Here is a 20481-nt window from a genome sequence, read left to right on the forward strand (position 1 = left end):
AAGACTGCACAAGTTATCCTTAACACTTCACTGCTGTTCGTGAGAAACGAATCACATTCCTAGAGTTTTATTACAAAGTTTGTTCTCCAGTCCTTCAGGGGTTCTCACGAGTCTTCTCTGAACCCCTGTATCTTTTCCCGGATTTTACTGAAGATGCTGAATATCAGATCTGGACAAATATTTCTGTGGCAGCTGCACCAGGAATTGCTATTCAGGGATAAGAGAGGGAAAGAGGGTGCTAATACAAATTCAGAAAGCTTTTATATTACTTCATTTATATGACCAATATGCAACCATTTTACACCAATGGAAATACATGCTAAACATACTGAAAGGGGTCCTGAAAGTCTTGACAAACGCACTCCGCCTCTGTGGCTACAGCCCTAAAACTAGCTTACAGTACTTTATTTGCAACTCTCCCAGCGTTACTGAGAGAGAGAATAGAAACAGCAAAAACAAAGCTCACTTGCACACTAAACAGGAAAGTAGAGACCTATATTAAGAACAATTCACAAAAATCCCAGCTAGCTAACCAGTTAGGCACCAGTATCCACAGATCRTGGCCCTCACAGACTGCCCTTGGCATTCATCTCCTGCCCAAAGCCACCTGGAATTCACAAAGTAAGCAGCAGTCCCTTACAGAGTGCAAGCTTCTGCAGTCACAACCACTCTTATTCAAGAAACCACTGCCAACAGCAGAGGCTGCCTGACCTGGGCAACTGCCTTTCCAAAAGGGCAAGAAGGAGGACCCAGGGAACTATAGTCCAGTCAACCTCACCTCAGTCCCTCAAAAAGTGATGGATCAGCTCATCCTGGATACCTTTTCCAAGCATATGAAGGATAAGAAGGTGATCAGGAGTAGTCAGCATGGATCCACCAAGGGGAAATCATGCTTAACCAACCTGATAGCCTTCTCTGATGGAATGACTGGCTGGGTAGATGAGGGGACAGCAGTGGATGTTGTCTCCCTTGACTTCAGCAAGACTTTTGACACTGTCTCCCATAACACCTTGTAGGCAAGCTCAGGAAGCGTGGGCTAGATGAGCAGGCAGTGAGGTGGGTCGAATGGCAGAGCTCGGAGGGTTGTGATCAGTGGTGCAAAGTCTAGCTGCAGGTCTGTAGCTAGCAGTGTCCCCCAGGGGACAGTACTGGGTCCAATTCTGTTCAAGTTATTCATCAGTGACCTGGAAGATGGGACAGAGTGCAGAGGATCCAAAACTGGGAGGAGTGGCTGATACACCAGAAGGCTGTGCTGCCACTCAGAGGGACCTGGCAGGCTGGAGAGGTGGGCAGAGAGGAACCTCATGAAGTTCAACAAAGGCAAGTGCAGGGTCCTGCACATGGGGAGGAATAACCCCATGCACCAGTACAGGTTGGGGGTCAACCTGCTGGAGAGCAGCTCTGCAGAGAAGGACCTGGGAATGCTGGTGGAAAACATGTTGAACATGAGGCAGCAATGTGCCCTTGTGGCCAAGAAGGCCAATGGTATSCTGGGGTGCATCAGGAAGAGTGTTGCCAGCAGGTCAAGGGAGGTGATCCTCCCCCTCTATTCAGCCCTGGTGAGGCCACATCTGGAGTGCAGTGTCCAGTTCTGGGCTCCCCAGGACAAGAGAGACATGGAGCCACTGAAGCGAGTCCAGCAAAGGGCTACGAAGATGATCAAGGGACTGGAGCCTCTCTCCTATGAGGAAAGGTTGAGAGAGCAGGGCCTGTTCAGCCCAGAGAAGGGAAGGCTGAGAGGGGATCTTATCAATGTGTATAAGTATCTGAAGGGAGGGTGTCAAGAGGACAGGGCCAGACTCTTTTCAGTGGTTCCCAGTGACAGGACGAGATGCAATGGGCACAAACTGAAACACAGGAAGATCTGTCTGAACATGAGGAAAAACTTCTTTCCTGTGAAGGTGACTGAGCACTGGAGCAGGTTGCCCAGAGAGGTTGTGGAATCTCCTTCCTTGGCGATATTCAAAACCCACTTGGACACGATCCTGTGCAATGTGCTGTGGGTGACCCTGCTTGAGCAGGGGGGTTGGACTAGATGATCTCCAGAGGTCCCTTCCAACCTCAACCATTCTCTGATTCTGTGTGATACCTTCTGCATAATAACCTTACATCATCTCACAACTAGAGATTTCCTTGTAGAATGAAGTGAGCCGTCCAGATTCTGGACCTATCTCAGCTTGAGTTCCCTGGAGAGTACCTTAACCCCTGAAGTGYAGGGCCAGCTGATACAGCCCAGTCTCACTGAGACTGTACCAGTACAGCCAGAATAGCAAGGTTCACGTCTCCAGGAAAGAAGTGGTAGCAAATATGACCCTGTTACCCAGGAATGAGAATCCTGACGGGACTGGGATAGGAAGGAATGAGAGAGGAACCAGATTTCAAGATTCACCATTGTTATGATGTGATATTTCATTACTAATGCAAAATGAATAACCATTCTGAGTATTCATCAGCAGATTAGGAGTGTTCATCCTATTGCAGAATGAAAAATAGCCCCATTTCAGCTTTGTTTGAAGACTAGCGGTTAGGGAATGCAAACTGAAAACAGCCTAAAACATCGATCCTTCATTTATTGATGCTTGAACGTTCTAGGTTCAGAAAGACTCAGTAGCCAAGTGCCCCATTATCCTAGGAAATTAATCAATATGCTTTATGCCAAAGGTGACCTGTTATGCAATAATCTCTTGCGGAGCAAGAAATATATCCCTTATCACTCAAACCTAATACTTTAGGGCAACTCTGTTTTTTTTTTTTTTCCTGTGACAGAAAAGGCAGCATGGGAAAGCAGTGTCAAGGTCAGCAGGGTGGAGCAGAATTTTCACTTCCTTGTTGTTCTGAAATTCTATAATGGCAAAGCTCTACTACAGCTGTACTTCTGAAGTTCTTTGTTTGGAGAATTATAAAATATTGCTTCCTCCATAATTGTTTTTTGTCCAAGAAAAGCTATTCRTGACAAATGGTCAGCTATAATCGAAACCGTAATCTCTGTAAAAACACAGTCTCCTAAGCAACTATTATTTTTCATTCAGAAAACAAAGAAATGATAGATTAGCCTCTCTATTGCAAGAGACACCAAATACAAGCAGAGTAGGTGCTGCACCTTTTCTTCAGAGAAATAAAGTCTATTTTGCAGTTGCTCAAGCAATGGAAGCCTTCAGGAAAATTTTGCTGAAAAGGGACATTCCAATTCTACTATTTTTAAAAGAAATGCACATATGTTCTTAACGTTCAATCATTCTTGTTAAGTGACTGATTTATATGTAAATCAATCAATAAAGAACCTCAGATATTTGCAAAATTCTATTTACAGAATATTGAAAATACTCTAAATGTCAACACAATGAGGTACTTGACTAGACACAAACTCCTTCTACTCAAGAGTTACAGATATCTACTCTTATTTTACACTGGTAGTCAGAAAAGGCTACTATCTAATTCAGATTACGATAGAAATAGCAAGTTTAACAGCACAGTCACAATTCCAGGTAGCGGCCTTGGTATCTTCCCAGCTCCCTGGTACCATATTGATTTCCATGCTGCTTGCAGATGCATTATAGCCTGGTATGCAAGATGATTAAAACTTAATCATGTCTACACAAAATACAGTCAACATATCTGGATTATACTATAGACACAGGCAGCCTCGGATTTTGTTATGTTTTAAAATCTACTATAAAGGCTAAGTGAGACCAGAACGCCCGAAGTTATCGTTTGAGAAACTACTCAAGCGTTCAATATTGCAGGCAGTTAAATCAGGAAATATGATTAAACAGAGGTCTTTCCAAAGTGTCCATGGATGATTTTAAAGTGAACAAGAATTTCTCTGTGAAACTGGAAAATTTCTTTCCTCTTTTTACATCCAATGAATTGCTCAGCTCTGCTGAATTCATAATTGCCAATAAAAATTCCACTATTCCTGAACTTGCCTGGGAGAGGGAGATGGAACTTAATAATTTCATCAGGTTCCTTCCACTTCTCTTTTTGATAATTCTAATATATATTAACCAAAGAGCTTTCTCTAAAGTGTTCCAACCCAATCTAATCATAGACTCCAGGCCCATAAAATTTGATCCACAGGAAATAAAATTGCATCTATTTGACAAAGTATGAAGTGCTGATAGCTAAATTCTTCTTCCTTGTTAAGAACTGTTAACAAGAAGACATGCATAAAATGACATCCTGTAATTTTTCTTGTAAATTAGGCTTTTTAGATTGCATATATCTTATGCCAAAAACGACTGTGGTCAGCTCTGGTTTGTGATGTATCTTCCTATTTAATCATCAATTACAATACAAATCCACTACAAACATATATGACAGTAACTGTAACAGACTTTTAAACCAATTTTAAAGAGTACTTTTGGCCTGCAGATGGATGATGTTGCTCAGGTTTATCCTAAGGTGGTTAAAAAAGTTGTCTGAAACAGAATTGGAAGAACCAGGTGACATAACTGATGACTGATTACCTGATTTCCTCAAAATGAGCTTCAAAGAGGAGGTTGGCCTTCTTTTAAATAGTGAAGGCATTTTCTGGGAATGTTTTTAGCCAAATACATCAGGGAGATACTGAGTTAAACCTTTTGTAAATTCAGTATTACGATTATCACCTACATAAACATCTTTTTTACCAGTGTGATTTCAGATGATCCCTAACCCCATAATCAATAGTATACAACAGAATTAACTAKTGATTAATCAAGTCCTCAGGAGTCAGAGCTCTCAGGTACCATAGGGTTGCGGGGGGACAAGGGGAGAATGAGTGAGCTTTGTAGTTTACCCTGAAAAAGGTCAAGGAGCATGGTGCAGTTTGAACTAAGAAGCCTGAACACACAAAAAAAGAGGATAAGTATTCTACAGAGGACACAGACCTGGACCTTTTGGAGACACAAAGTGAGTACATATACACGAAGGGCAGTGATCCACAAGAAAGGAGTTTGATTTGCAACATCATTCCATTTGATCCAGTTAGATACAGAATATCTGACAAGCAAGTAACACAAATTTAAGCAATTACATAACCATTTACTGCTTAAAATAGTTACAGGACTTCCCCTGCCTTACATTCCTTCTTCCCATGGCGGAATGTTCAAACCGAAATGTGGAAGTGGAGCGTTACTGTCCCCTAAACACTGCTACATCCAGTATCCTCTTTGCTAAATAGGAGGGGTGGGGGAACAATGTGATTTTAAGACAGTACTCACCATCCCCAATGAGGAGGATGCCAGAGATATAGCTGCCTGTTTTCTGCATTCATCATTAAGTCCAGTTTCAGCAGTGCTAATTTGACTTTTTTTCAAGCCAAACCATGTTGCTCTTAAGTTTATCAAAAATGTATCATACTTTATCAAACCTTATTTGGAAGCAATAAGTTTAATAGTGGAGAGAGGGCTAAAGCAAGACGTTTGTTTGGGGGGGTTTTGTTTGTTTGTTTTTTGTTTTTCCTTCCAAGGTCCATTAATAATCCCTATTAGACAAAACCCAATTGAAGGGTTTCTTCTCTTATAATGGCTTTTTAGTGGAACCTGCAAGGAAAGAAAGGACAAAACCACAGAAATAGTAAGAAAACCTGTCATAAATGAGCTTATGGAGAGCCAGCATATTTTGAACAGGGTAACACTTCCAAGGGAACATGAATGTACTTCAGGGAACATTGTAATTGAGACAGATTTGCTATTTAGGAACTTGCAGATATTCATATCATGTGATTTAGATATAAAGAGTTTGACAAATCTCTGTGGATTTATTAAACAGAAGCTACTTGGAGGAAGAAGATTAAGTTTGATAATTAAGAGGAGAGAAATCTAGTGTGTACCAGAAGACTCCTTAGAGTACGCGTGCTCACATACAGCGCTCAAGCTCCGACGCTACCTAGTTTCAGGATTCCCCAAAACATTTTCATTCTTTCCTGGATGCAGATCTCCACTCTGGTAATCAGTAATCTACAAAACCTTTAAGAAAGGCTCTGAAAGCTTTGAAGATTCTGTCTTGTAGAGCCGTTGTTTGAAAAAAGCTTAGGCAACCTCATGATGCTTCTTGTGTGCAACTAACCTCATGCTGAAAATATGGAACCAGCAGCTGCCACAAAGATCTGTTGCTCTAGTTGCCAGATTCACCTATACTCAGATCATAAGCAAACTGTTATTAGTTTATCTTTCCAAGAACTACCACAGGATTTACCGCTTAAAAAAGAGCTGCTGCCAAATGTCTCCCTGTCAGCACCAATAAGCATGTCTTCTCACTCTCAGATCATGAAAAAGTTACTGACTGCCATGGGAATTACAGTCTTGGTTTATTTGCCAAGGGAATTACAGTATTGGTTTATTTTGATCTCTGTAAAAGGAGACAGGCCAAAGAGAGTTTTCAGTGAATTCTGGTTAGACTGTCTCTTGAAAAGGGAGATACAACAGATAAAAGTGGAGAAAGCTTTTAGAGGTGGGTATCTAGAAAACCAGAAGCAAGAATCCCTTCAGGGATTTGGGCCAAGGATCGAAGAAACAGGAAGGAATGAAACTGGAAGCAGTAACTGAATAAGCTCTATATACAGACAGGCTCTATAGTCAGTGTTTCTGTATTCATTTGAACAGCCAGTGTTGATATTACATTTACAGTGTCTGTACAGGGAAGGCATGCACCTGAATAGGACAGAAGGAGGAAGCAGTGATGYATATAGGGATTATGTGTGTAAGGAAAACATAGTTTTTATCTGGAAGGGAAGAGAATTCAAATATATTTGCAAGGCTGTATTGGCTGACAATTGTACCTCAAGTGGTAAGTGTTTTACGTGATGCAGGCTTTATAAAGAAAAAAGAGGAGTTTTCCAGCACCTTCAGTCCTCACCCCTGCTGCTTTATTTTATCTCAGCAGATCACAATAAGAAAAGAATCCTGACTTTCTGAAAAGCAAGCAAAGACCATAGATGTTGATAACTCAGACATTCCAGATAGTGAGAAAAATGTCTGAATGAACTTCATGCTATGCTCAAACAAGATGTACATGTGTGTTTGCATGTGTATAAAGGCTGCACACATGATTAATGATTTAAGTTCCCTCCATACTTTTACAAGAAATATCTATAATTGTACAATGGAAATTTGTGTGTAAAGATGCAAGATCATTTGAAGTAGTTTAAGAAATCTATCAATTTAAGAAATCTGTCAATGCTTAAGATTTGCTGCAGTAACTGAGAGCATGCTATGTACCTTAAATTGCTCTGTTACAGGTTTTTAATGGAAATTTTACTGAAAATTCACAAGAAGTTTATATAAAAACAGCTGTAACCAACTCTTCACCCCCTTCCCCAAGTCTYCCACCAAGCTGATCATCACTACTCAAAACTATCATAGACTTGCTCAAACAGCTCAAAGCAGCACTCTAACCTGGAGGAAAGCAACAGAATAAGACACACCAAGGTTTGCTTTGCTATTAGATATATAATGAATTTTTCTACATTCAAAGCAAACAGAGGTACCTTCTCTTCCAAATGAAGTATGTCAACACAGAATAAGATCAGTGTTTTAAGTGTCCTCTTCCAAAGATGTGCTGATGCAAATGAGGAGAATGGAATTTGATCGAAAAAGAATGCTGAAGCAGYGATCAGCAGATGATGATTACTTTAAGAACTTGCTATAGCTTGATCTATTAGAACCTATCTTAATGAGGAAAGGACTTAACTCAGGTGGATTTGAAAACTGCCTATTCTACAAGTCTTTATGCAACTGGAACAGTCCATTCTCAAAAGACAAGGGATGCATTCCAGAAGATTTTATTCACTAGGTATTTGAAGAAAAGATTCTAGAGGAAAGACAAGGGGGAGGAAATAGTCAAGCAAGAAAGGGTTTGGAATCCATCAAGATATGAATTGCCAGACATCCATTTCCCTTGTCACAAAGGTGCCATAACTTTCATATGGTTTAGTGATTATTACTGGTTCAGCAGACATGACTGAAAGGAAATCCCTGACATACAAAGTGTAGTAGTTTAAAAGGAAAAACCAAAAGAATGTGAAGAGAATCAACAGACACACGCAATTATGCATCTTTTAGATCTGAATGTGATACACTTACATGGCCCCTGTTGAACTTCATGGGACCAACAGTGAGGTTAGCTGAGGCCTTCAAATCTTGCTAAAAGACATCTCAACAAGATGATCCAATATGGCTCGATATTTCTTCTTTTTCTTTCTCACCTGAATTTAGAGGATGCAGAGTCTAAATTCCTTATGTTATTTCTTACAAGAACAGCATTCAAGATGTTTGAAAGTGCAATATTAGAGACAGCCTGGGTTTCAAAGGAAATGTTGTTAAAAGTTAGTGACATATGAGTGTATAAAACTATGAACATGCTTCTGTATTTTCTTCTCACTCCTGCATTCCTAGGAAAATAAGGTATTTCAGTGTGATGGTAGTAACACTATAATGATTCAAAGATACAAGTTAGACTTAAAAACAATGCCTCAATCCAATATACACTACATTATGTAGTATAGCATTCCTTCATTCACTAAATTTCCTTTTCTTCTCTGTTCCCTCCTCCTCATATAAAACAAAACCAAAAAGCACAGTGTGTAGAGGTGATCTGTCATTGAYATAGGAAGAGAAGCATCTAAAGGAGATCTTGTATAAGATGAGTTTACAATACTGTGTTTTGTATTTATAGTGGTAGTATAGTAAAAAAGAGGGATTTAAAATAAAAAAAATGTATTCACACAAAGCTCTTCTATGTAAGTATTTAAAAGAGATATATTATTTCTTGATGCGAACTATGTATTTTACAGAAACTTCTATGAAGAAGCTGCACATAAAAAAATCTTATATTTGATGTCCAATTGTGAYAGTAGAGCATATGGGTGTGTTTCAGTAGGAATGTGATAATCAAATCTGAATGAAGTTTYGGATTAAAAAAAAAATAATCTCCATATGAACAGACTGTTACTTCTGTATTTTTAAAAAATATGTACTTATTACAACACATTTCTAGAAGTTAKCTTCAAGATAGAAATTTTCATTTGTAATTGAAGCACGGCCAAAACCAAGCAGATTTTCAGCTTGTTTCAACTTTCTGAGCAGTAACAATGGAAGTACAGTAATTCTTACCTGCCGTGGCTGCTCTGTTACTCGCTGTGGGTCAGATCTCACTTTGTTACTAGGATGATTGGTAACTTTGGTGACTGGTTGTTTGAAAATCGATGCTGTTTGTCTGATTGGCAAAGTTGTATTTAAGTCTGGTTTTCCCTGTTAAGAGAAAAAAAGTGAATTAACAAGTGTTATACACAAAAAAAACATATCTATATATTAATGTTGGATTCACTCTCTTCTATTTATTTGCAAAAAAAAAGAAGCTTTTTTTGGAGTAAAGATTTCCCTTAAATGCTATATCCAACTAACCTTTGTGGTCATACTTTTTAAAGAAAAAAAAATAAGTAATGTTTAACTTGCTCCAGATATTTCCACCATCTTTCATYAATTACTCTCTGGAAGAATCAGACTGCTTGAAAGTCCACCTTTCCTTTTGGTAAAAGACATGTTACTTATGCAAGCGACTTACATTCTGAAAAGAGACAGCTTCACCATCAGGTGGCAAAATGAATCTCTGAAGCTTCATGAAAACATACTTTAGCAAACAGTTTATATTTACAGAGTTCCAAGTCTTAAAGGCCAGYAACTTCCTACATAACTCTTGTCATTAAATTCTTAAGTGACTCCTATATCAAAAGATTCTTAATTAAGTGCAGTAATTTATTCTAGAAAAAAACCAAAAACTATTCTACTTTAACAAATTCTGCTAGAAAAGTTAGATAGTTAGGTTTGTGAACTGATGATTCTCAGCCATCGCAGATAACACTTAACTAATATATCTTGTCACATACAAAACCCTTCAAACCATCAAACCAGTAGTATATACTGGTACACAGCTCCCCTGCRTAGATATAATCTTGAACAAACTTCAAATCACAGAAAATCCACTACATATTTTTCTAATTAACTGTTGGGGAAGGTATCTGACATTCACAGAGGAACAACAGAAGAACAGATATGCATGTATTATAGATACACATGCACGAACACAGCGTGAGAGAAGGGGACAGAACAGAGACAACAGTCATTTAACTAAATTATCTTTATATAGACTGATTTTTGAAGATAGTCASCATAAACTATTGCTCAAGTTCAAATTAGAAAGGCTACTCTAATTGCTTTGTTGAAAAAGTAAATCTAAAACATAACACCAGATTTATTCTAATCTGGAAGACAGCAGGACAACTTTTCATTGTAATTTATTTGTAAACCTTATTAGATGTAATTACAGGTAAGTTTGCTGTGTGCCTTTTTTTTTTTTTGTTTTGCCTTTGAGTAGCTTTTGAACTTGTGTCCAACGACAACCAAATTTTTTTTAAAAGTCTTGAGAAAATTTCTTTATATGAGTTTTGTGGAAGCTGGTATTCAGGTAGAGATGGGAGCAGGGAGAGGAAGAGTGCAGGGAAGCATTCCCTCTGAGGGAAAGGAAAGCAAACCCCATTTTTCTATGTGGACAGCCAACAGTCAGCACACACTTAATTCCAGACCAGCACATTGTAGGCCATTTCCTTCCGGGAAGTTGGGGCTTTAAAACAGGAAATCAGAGATATTGAAGTGTAAGATTAAGGAATAYAGATACCCATAGCACAAACCCATAMAATGGCAAGCTTTATTAATCCAARTGCTTACCAAACAATTTTTAGAGTTTCAGTAATGAAAAAACATTTCTAGACCAGTTTAAGGTATTTCCCATTAGTTAACTCCACTGACTTTTCAGGCTTCTTCCTCCACTCATTGCTAGCAAAATGTGTCACAAAGACACTAGTCCCAGACAAAACTGCTACTGGCTTCCTCAGAAGTGATCTTGTTTGATATTTAATGAAACAGGAAGGTCATATTAAAATGCATCATATTTCTGGTACCAAAAACACTCCCAAAGCTTTGGAGCTTAATGAAACATTCATGTTCACTACCAATGAACAAATTCAAGCGCGAGTGATCCGGCCCGTGTTGTTTGAAGTAAGCCTGAATTGGAGATACTGCTAGTGCCTGAATCCCTCTGAAGAGCAAGAGCCCAAAAAGAAGCATTTGAGCTGGGGGAAGAGAATTTTCCCATAGCCGCCAAGACTGATGAGGAAAGACAAAGATACAATACCAAACACCATGATAGCTATCGTAAATCTGTCACTCCATCTAAAAGCAGACTGCTACTTTGAAGTGCTGTGACAGCTCAACAGCATCTTGCAGCTTTCTGCCTGCAATCCCAGCTCCTCAGAGTCCCGAAGACATCGTCCTTCAAACTCTTCYGCTCTTGCATTTCTTTTGTTGTTTTCCTAACAACTGAAGGTCTCTCAGCTTCTTTTTCAGGGCATACAAGGGTGTGACTGAGAAGACACGTGTGCTTATATCCACACAACAAGAGAGACAATGAGAACAAATATCCTCATGTTTAGGCAGACGCATATTTTCCCAATGAACATATATTAAGAAGTATGCTCTCTATTTTGCATGACAGTCCTAAGCACTTCAAAACATTTAACAGCCATACCCAATTTTGACAAAGAGAACTGTCCAAGCTCTTGCTTTTTAGAAGTTTAGTTACATGTTCAAAAGGAAGAAAAGTAAGCTATCAAGTGATATTTCAGGTCCTGTAAGAAAGTTTTATAATTGGCTGTGAGATCATAGTTCAAAAGTTACACAACGAACTTCAATATTAGACTGTCCCAAGAATCAAGCCAAAAGAATTTTTCATTAGGATTTACTTATATACCTACTATATTCTTTTATATATATATATTTTTTTACTAGAATAAGTAAGTTCTTGGGCTTAGAAATGTGAATTAAATCTCACTCTTCAAATCCTCAGTATTTAGACTATATAATTTGGACTACACAACTTTATAAAATAGAATGTGTTAAGAACCAGAGAGCACATGCTTGTTTAAAAACCTTTAGTTCCTAAGCTGAACTTACTGGAATTCCATATAATTGAAATTAGATAGATATTCTCTAATGATCTGTATAAAAATGAAATAAAAAAATTGGCTAGGGGCTCAGGCTTATTAAGCAATAAGCTTTCTGTTCACAGCATCAGCCTCGGATTAAATTCTTATTTTAAAAGTAGGTATTCCTCTTTTAGAGCTTTGCTAGCAGTCTGACAGGGTAGTTCCTCCATCAACAGAATGTCCCGTAGTTTAGCATATCCCTGTTACTGCAAGGYGGACAGGAGATGAGAAAGGGAGTGTGAAGTCATTCTTGCTATATTTGTACAATGAATAGCCTATGAACTAGCAATAAAGAGAATATCATCTCTGTACTCTGCAGAAAGYAATTTTCATCAAAAAGAGCAGACAAGCCACTTAACCCCAAGACATATCTTTACAAACCACAATGGTTATCATACYGGCTACTCCCATCCAACTAATTGACTCAGCTTTTGGGTGGGGGGAGAGGCAAGTGGGAGAGCCACTTTACATAGCCTCTCCAAGATGACACTGAGCTATTAAATTCTTCCTGGYGGAAGAATTAAGGTATTCTTCCATGTAATTCCAAGGCACGTAATTGATAGGAAGGAGCAGCAGAATAATACTTCATATTTATCTAGGCACCTTAAAATGTAACCTAAATGACAGGATGGTTTTAATATTTCAGGCCTAAATTCTTCATCCAGAAGGCAAAGAAGTTGATTTGTCAAATGTACTATGCACATTCTTATCTATTCAGCAGTACGACTCAAATCATATACTAGTTTATAAGTAAGCTCTGTAGCATGTTGGGAATCCTTGTGTAATACTGATTTGCTCATCATCTTGTAAAAGCCAAAGCAGCTTTCCAGACCAACAGCAGAAATATGCTAGAACACACAGGTGAACCCTGCCTCCTCCTCTAAACACACCTTGTGATTTTATAGGTCCCTTTTTTTCTTTTCTTTCTCTTTTTTTTCTTTTTCCCTTTCCAGGTAGTGCCGTTATCTCATTAAAAATATAATAAGACTAAAACCTCAAATTCCAATGAAAGTTTTCCTCAGAAGTTCAGACATCTCTCATTTCTAATTTATAAACTTACTGCCAGAAACTAACCAGTCCCATATCTGAAATACTATTGCTTTCAAAAGAGAAAAGTAGCACATCTTCAGAGATCTCCATCTTCAGCTCCATCCCTGACCCACTGTTTATTCTTGTCTAACTGCTGGGACCAGAGTTTCCATGGCCAGAGCAAACAGCAAAAGRACATGAGTGCTTCTGCCTAATTCCACTTGTTAGTTCAAATTATGCTGAGAAATTACCATTCAATAGTACAGAAATTCAAGGATCTTTTTATATAAAACAAAAATGAGAGTCTAAGCTCACAGACAGGTTTATATATCGGTCTTCTCCTTTTGTTTCATCCAGATAGTCCCACCCTACTTGAGGAATACTTTCAGATACTCTGGGCATTGCTTTCAGCATGTGTGCTGCATGTTGACCAAGGACCGTTCTAATGGGTCRCTCCTCGTTCATACTGTGGGCCGCAGTGAACGCTGCTATAGATCCTCTGACCAACCTCACTTCAACCCAGAAACATCACTCCGATTCTGCCCTTCCGTCAAGTACGCTAGCTTTTCAGATAACGTTCACGTAACTCCCACATTTCAACTTATCCAGAGCTTGCTGAAGTGCCATCTCCCTTTACAGGTTATTGGGTTTCTAGAACTCTTTATTTCCCCTCCCTAAAYTCCACAAAAAGAATAGGGAATACCCAGAAGCAGTTAACCTAATTTGCTTTTTAAATGCCTTTGAGGCAGAATATACGAACTTGGACTCACACAGTCTTGCAAAGGGGTCCAATCCTTCCAGTTTTTCCCATTCCCCAGGATACACCRATGTTTATTTAGCAGCACATGCGCTTGCAGGTTCATTTTCCATAAGAGAGTTTGAGATACTGATTATGGACTATGGACTTTTTTCCCCCATTAACARTGAAAAAGTAAGTCTAATGCCAGACCTTTTTTTATATGATGAAGCAGCACTGGGGAGCAAAGTACACAGAATCACCAACCAGAGCTAGATGGCAACAGCATGTACTTAAATTTGCCCCAAGTAGTATAGCAATCAAATACCCTYACACCAGATAACTTACTCTGCACCAGCACCTTCACAGACTTTACCTATCCTGCAAGCTTTGCATTCCCTGATCTTGTGACATCAAGTTCAAAGCAGTATTTGAAGCTTTGAAGTCCATGCCTCCAGGATATTTTGTGCAGTAGCATCAGTATTAGTGGTAAAATAGCTATTAAAACTGAAAAAAACAACAATATTACYGAACCATCTGCAATATGGGGGACAAACCTGGATCAGCAAACATTTCTAAAACAAAGGCCTGAGATTCCAGCTCATGAAAAATATTTCAAGATTTCTTTTGGTATGAAATCTAACTTAAAGAGAAGTTTAACTTCACTTTACACCCCAAATACATTAACCCCCTCCCCCCCCAAAAAAAAGAGGAGAGAGGTTCCCTTGGGCACTGTGGGCATTTAAGCAAATTCAGCTACATTAAAGAGCTGTTTAGCCTTTACAATTAAAGCAAAACCCTGATGAGTTATAATCTATGCATAAAATAAGGGTTCATATTTATCAAGTAACTATCAAGCAAAGACTATCCAGGATTTTTGCAATGCCATGGCTCTTACCTAGATGTCCCATATACTTTTTAAATCAAGGGCATGTAYTAAAAAAATGGTCATTAGGATAAACTGTTTAAACTAAAAATAGACCCATTCCTAAGTACTGTAATCATGCTCTTATTACTTTCTGAATTTTTTTCCTTAGAAAGCCCTGATGCGACTGTGATTAGTGAATTCATTCTAAATAAATGAAGTCTCCTGTTTGTGGCATGCAGTTTTCAACCACAGAAATAAATTTTTTGGTACAGAAACTCGTTAAACTCATCTCCAGCAGCCTGCGGATCTTCACATGTACAGGGGAAAAAAATTATCACATGGGACAGGAAGTGACTGATGTTCAGATACTTCTTTTTTTTTTTTTTTCCAAACAACAAACCAAAACCCAGCCTATGTGTAAGACTGATTCACAACAAGGGAAAAGCTTCCAATAGTTATGTCCTAATAGATGAAATAACTAACATATCTACAACCAACACCTCTCCTGAGCTCTCTGTTGAGAGATTCTTCGAATATTTCAGATGAAGGACACTAACTACATATTTTGAACGGCCAGACACAGACTGGTTCATTTAAGATAGCCATTAAGTTCACCTTATTCAGGCATAGGCATACCTACAAAACTTCACAATATGTCTTTGTTTCTGAATGCTGGTTTTTACATTGCTTGATTACTATCACAAAACAAAATCTTTTCCTGTTCTGGGAACTATGGCAATATATCAGCTGGTAGGAATATCAATGTTCCCTGCTCAATTTTATTCATTATTAAGAGCATTTTATGCTCCATGAACAGTTTCCAAAAAACCTTTCAGTTCACTAACTTTCCAAAGACATGTATTTCCAGAAGCAATAATGTGCTCCAGACATTAAAGGAAAGAAGACATTTAAAAGCTCAATAACATATTTCCAGGCTTTTCAAATCCTATAATCTAAGAAGTCACTTATAACCAGACAGTATGTTTAATCATTAGTCTCTACTATGTTTTCCTTTCAAGATAAAAAACTGTTAGGCATATTTTTATAAGCACAGCAGCGTGCTGTTTCTATTGAATTCCTACTCAATCTTATTTCATTGTCTCTTCAAAAGCACTTCAAATAAATCAAATAACTTAATTTGCAAGCGAAATGTAAAAATGTTTACACTGAAGGCAATGAAAAGATTTGTGTAGGATGAAGCAAAACTCCTCCTGAGACTCTGCAGCAGATCAACCTCTCGCCTTTATTGCCAGTACTGAAAGGTCAACAAGAATGCATAATGCTAAGATAGGAGAAAAGTACATTGCTAGAACAGTATTTCTAAATCACTTATACTGTTGTACGTTAATGTTGCAAAACAAAGACATTTATTAGCATATAATATCCTCGGTTCCAGCTGAAACCAGGAGACATTAATATGTCATCGAAGACACTGAGTTCTAGCCTGCTAATGATGAGAACATCAAAGCTAGAAGGATGGCACGACGGCATTTCCATCCTCCACATGCATAAATCTAACTGCCTAGACATGTCAGTGAAAGAAGGCTCAAGTGCATTTTTATACTTGTTCTTGAAACATAAGGGGTGCCAAAGAATTTAGAAACATTTGTGGTAAATTGTTTGTATAAAAACAAACAACCAGTAAAATATGAGCAAGTTTATACGCAAACTTGCCTATGCAAGTCTCTCTCTTAAGGCCCCTCTAGCAGCACAGCTGCAAGGCGGACTAGAAGACGACCACAACCAATCTCTTTCAACATCTGTGGAAGAAAATATAAACTTCAGGACTAAGCTGAGGTCCTATTTTTGACTAGCACAGGAATACTGAAGAAATTCTTGAAAGCCCACGAATTACAGATTAAATCACTCAGAAATAACAAATGTTATTTACCTTAAAAAAACAAACAGCATTAATTTAGATTCTAATCTTATATTTAATGTAGTTACTCTTAGTGACATACAAGTAATCTAAAATCGTAGKAATATGAAGTGAGCATAGTTCCATCTACATTTTATATACCAAGTTTTTTTAATTTCTGCTTATGCAAAAAGCCTAATCAAAACYTCTTCCTAAGACTACCCCATAGTTATACTATTTGAAAGCCTCATGTTTGTGGAAAGAAAAAAATTAAAAATAAAACAAAGGCATGCTTTCAATAAAAAGAAATCAGCACGAAATGTGTGGTTCACACATTAGAAAGGGCAGATGACAAAAAGCAACAGTATACAGGACTAGACTATAACTTGTTAGGTGTTTTCACACACTACTGCAAGTTATGAAATCCCTAAGAATAAAACACTTTAAAAGGAAAACATCGCAAGCTGTTACAGAAAACCTTTCAAACTTCTGAGAGAATTGTTGTATTAGATATCTATATTATGTCCAGCAATGTAGTATCTGAGCATCAGTTAAATTCACTTGTCATCTCCCTACACGGTACATCAATTATTTTACTTCTGTATGCTTAAGCCTTTTATTTTTAAGCTACTGTATAGCTACTGTATTCTTCAGCACTTGGAAGGCTACACTGTTGTCTAAAAATAAATAAATAAGAGAACAATCTGCATCAATTAAGAAAGGCCCAGTCTTGAAATAAACACAGAAAAAAATACCTGGCCTTGTTTAGCTGCATAACTATAAACAGACACCTAGATTTGTACAGACAAATACGGTTGCCTCAGAAAACAAGCTTCCTGGCACATATTAAAAATGTGAATTATTTCAGCTCAGAACAGGAAGATGAACATAATAACTTCAAAACTTGCACAGGAGAATCTATTGGTGTTAACAGCCATAACTCTCCTCATTTAGAAGAATATTATTCAGGTAGATGACTAGCACTGAAGTTTGTTCTCTTTAGTCACAAGCCAACTCCTGAATTACTCAAACTTTTTTTTCATATTTAACCTCACCTTGATATTTTCTTGGTAGTAGCAGAGCATTCCCTCTATTTAAAAATTTGCATCTACCACTACTAAAAATTAAACATACATGTACATCTCAGAAGCAGACTGCTTTAAGCAGAAAAGAAATTGCTAAATGAACTATAGAAAAGGATTTTTTTAGGATATCCTTAAACACAGTATTTACTAACAAACCTTATTTTGATTGAGAGAATCATTCCTTAGTCTCTGTTTGTTCTTCTGCAATTTACTGGGCATCATCTTTCCCGTTCTGAAGTCAAAACTGCTGAGATCAACAGTGTTTCCCAGGTATCTTGCCAACTGAGGCTTGCTTCTGAACTTCTTACCACTTGGACTAAAAAGAAGAAAACACTTTAGTATGTTTTGTTGTACAATAGGATACAACCTTGACTTCTTATAACAGGTTTTATACCTTGTTAAATATCTGTGAAGTTTCCATATCTTTATTCCATGTGGCACGTTCATTGATGCATTGATTAGCGATGGTGTACCTGCCCAGTCTCTGCATATCCAGTCCCGTCCTTTGCATAAGATTTAACTCATGTCTCAAGCTGATGGACACTAGGATACGCTACACCCTGGAAAGCCGCCTTAGCAGTTATTCTAAACTAAATTCAAGTATAAGCAGTATACAATGGAATGTCAGCCTGTGCACAAGTGAAGGAACCTCTCTGCACAAAACCAAGATCAAAGGCAAAGTCTCAACTGATTGCTGGCTAAGGCCAAACGAGACTCAACAGCAACCCTTCTCAGCTATCAAACAGCATGGCATCACACAGAAGCGCAGAACCAAGATTTGAGGTGACATAACATCACTTATCTATTCAGTCACTAACACCGGTGAGCAAAGCCAGAAAAGTAACTGAGCAATAAGCAAGCAAGCAGCAAGCAAGATGATGCCAAATATGAAGCAGGTCCAAAGCTGCAACTGTGTAGATGAATGGTAGATCCCACCACCATAGATGAAATTAGTTATACAAAATTTACCAAAAATCAGCTTCAGTTGGAACTATCCCCACTTACCCCAAATTCCCAGCTGACGTTTTGAGTAATATCGGCAAAYAACCAATTTACAGTTATCCTAAGAAAGTGGTATTTCTGCCARTCTTCACATTACAGAACTTTCTAACCCCTCATCAATACTACGGTTTCAAGCACCCAGAGCAGCGACACGCACATCACGCCCGCACTGTCAGCACTGAACACGCATTTCACCCCTGCAGATCTTCACTGACCTTATAGGGGCTTCAAGGAGACTTACTAATCAGCCTGCATGCCCTGCGTGCAGGTCACCGCCAATGGGCGGCTTATTGACAAAAAGCTGTATAAAGTTACCTCCACTGCAAGGGACAACAGTGCTGCCTCCAGACCCAAAAGTTTGGCAAAAACCAGGTGTCAAGAAATGCTACATAAAACTCTCAGACTGCAACACCAGTTTATGACAGCCTCTCAGTACAGACAGTCATGAAAACAGCTAAATATTCATCACATGAAGTCAACAGTCACTTGAATGTCTAAGGCAAATTTCTACCCAACAAATTTAGCCAAATGTCAAAAGCTTCCAGACTGCTGAAACTCGTAAGAATAACAGAGCTCAGAGCATTTTCAGGCCACTTCCTTTGTGCAGAAAGATACTAAAGATTTTTGTCTTCTTCATTTCTCCAAAGTGGTTTTTTTTCAAAAGTACAAACACCTCAAGGCAAAAACTTCCACACAGAAGAATATGTATTGAACTCTGGGAAAAATACCTAATTAAGACAAACATTTCAAAAAGTTATTTAAATGAATCCAGAAATACAGAAAGATAATTAACAAGAGGTAAAGGGTGGGAGAAAAAAAAAAAACACTTAAAAACAGATTGCAATCTGAAGCTAACCTCCTCAAGGATGGGTGTGGGAAGGGGGAAAAAAAAACCTACCCCCCCCAACTCTATTCCACTTCTCATTAGGCAAAGAATTGAAACTACACTATATGCCAAACTAAATACAACACAGTTTAGTTTTATTTTAGATAGTGGAAATTAGTGCCCTAACTTGCTAACAGTAGGAAAATTTCTGCACTGAAGGTCAGAGACAGAGCAAGTCCCTTGCGTGGCAACTAACTTTCCCATAAAAATAATCATATACGTTGTCTCTCGTTCTTCTTCAGGCTCTCATGTGAGACAAGTTCAGGATGAAACTTCGTCAAGAATTACTGGCTGCCTGGCCAAAAGTTCCCGTTTTCTAACAACGGGGTGGAAGGGCTGACTTTACTGAATAAAGCCTCCCGTTGTGAATTGCCTTCCCAGCTTTCCTCATGAACATAAAACACTGAACGAAAAGGAGAAAACAATGACTTTAAGCAAACCCTGAAGTCAGTGTTTATGTTTTCTGTTCCAAAAACTTTTTTTTTTAATTAAAACCTGTATACACTCAGTTGTTTTAGCCGATAGCTAAATAACCAGCAAAAGGATATAAAAGTTTGACAACTACATCTTCTAATGCATACTAATTTTTGTACCAAAGAAGAAATAAGGTTTCACTTCACTCTTTCATTTTTCCCGTCCCACCACCTTCTTTTGTTCTGTAAGGACCTAACAGACTCTCATCAAGAAAGTACGCTTCTTACTAGTCTTCCTCTTCAGCTTCCTTGGAGAGCAATGCCTCACATATACCTTGAGTTAATCCAAATTCCAGCAGTGGGCAGCTATCAGCCTAGCTTCACTAAAAACTCTTCGTGTAGAGCTCTGAAAACAGAATTCACAAGCAAACTTTATTAATGCATCCAATACCTTTTAATTCTATTATTTATGCTTCTAACACCTTTTTTTATTACTATTATTAATCTAAAAGCAAACAAAAGAGTATGATCCAATGTTCCTAATTCGTGTCTGCATGGATCATCAGCAGGGTTGGCATTAAAGGC

The 20481-nt window shown here is 38.2% G+C and overlaps 1 protein-coding gene across 1 annotated transcript in view; it reads right to left on the minus strand.

The window, feature by feature from the left end:
• The window catches only part of MBD2 (methyl-CpG binding domain protein 2), a 44941-nt gene that overhangs the window by 13887 nt on the left and 10573 nt on the right, over positions 1 to 20481 (minus strand). The window contains exons 2-3 of the mRNA XM_026076898.1: positions 17752 to 17911; positions 9093 to 9230 (exon numbers count right to left, since the gene is read on the minus strand). Of these exons, the coding sequence (XP_025932683.1) occupies positions 9093 to 9230; positions 17752 to 17911 (298 nt within the window). The remainder of the gene's footprint in view (positions 1 to 9092; positions 9231 to 17751; positions 17912 to 20481) is intronic.

Source organism: Apteryx rowi, unplaced genomic scaffold, assembly GCF_003343035.1.
Source record: "Apteryx rowi isolate R43461 unplaced genomic scaffold, aptRow1 scaffold_442, whole genome shotgun sequence".
NCBI lineage: Eukaryota > Metazoa > Chordata > Aves > Apterygiformes > Apterygidae > Apteryx > Apteryx rowi.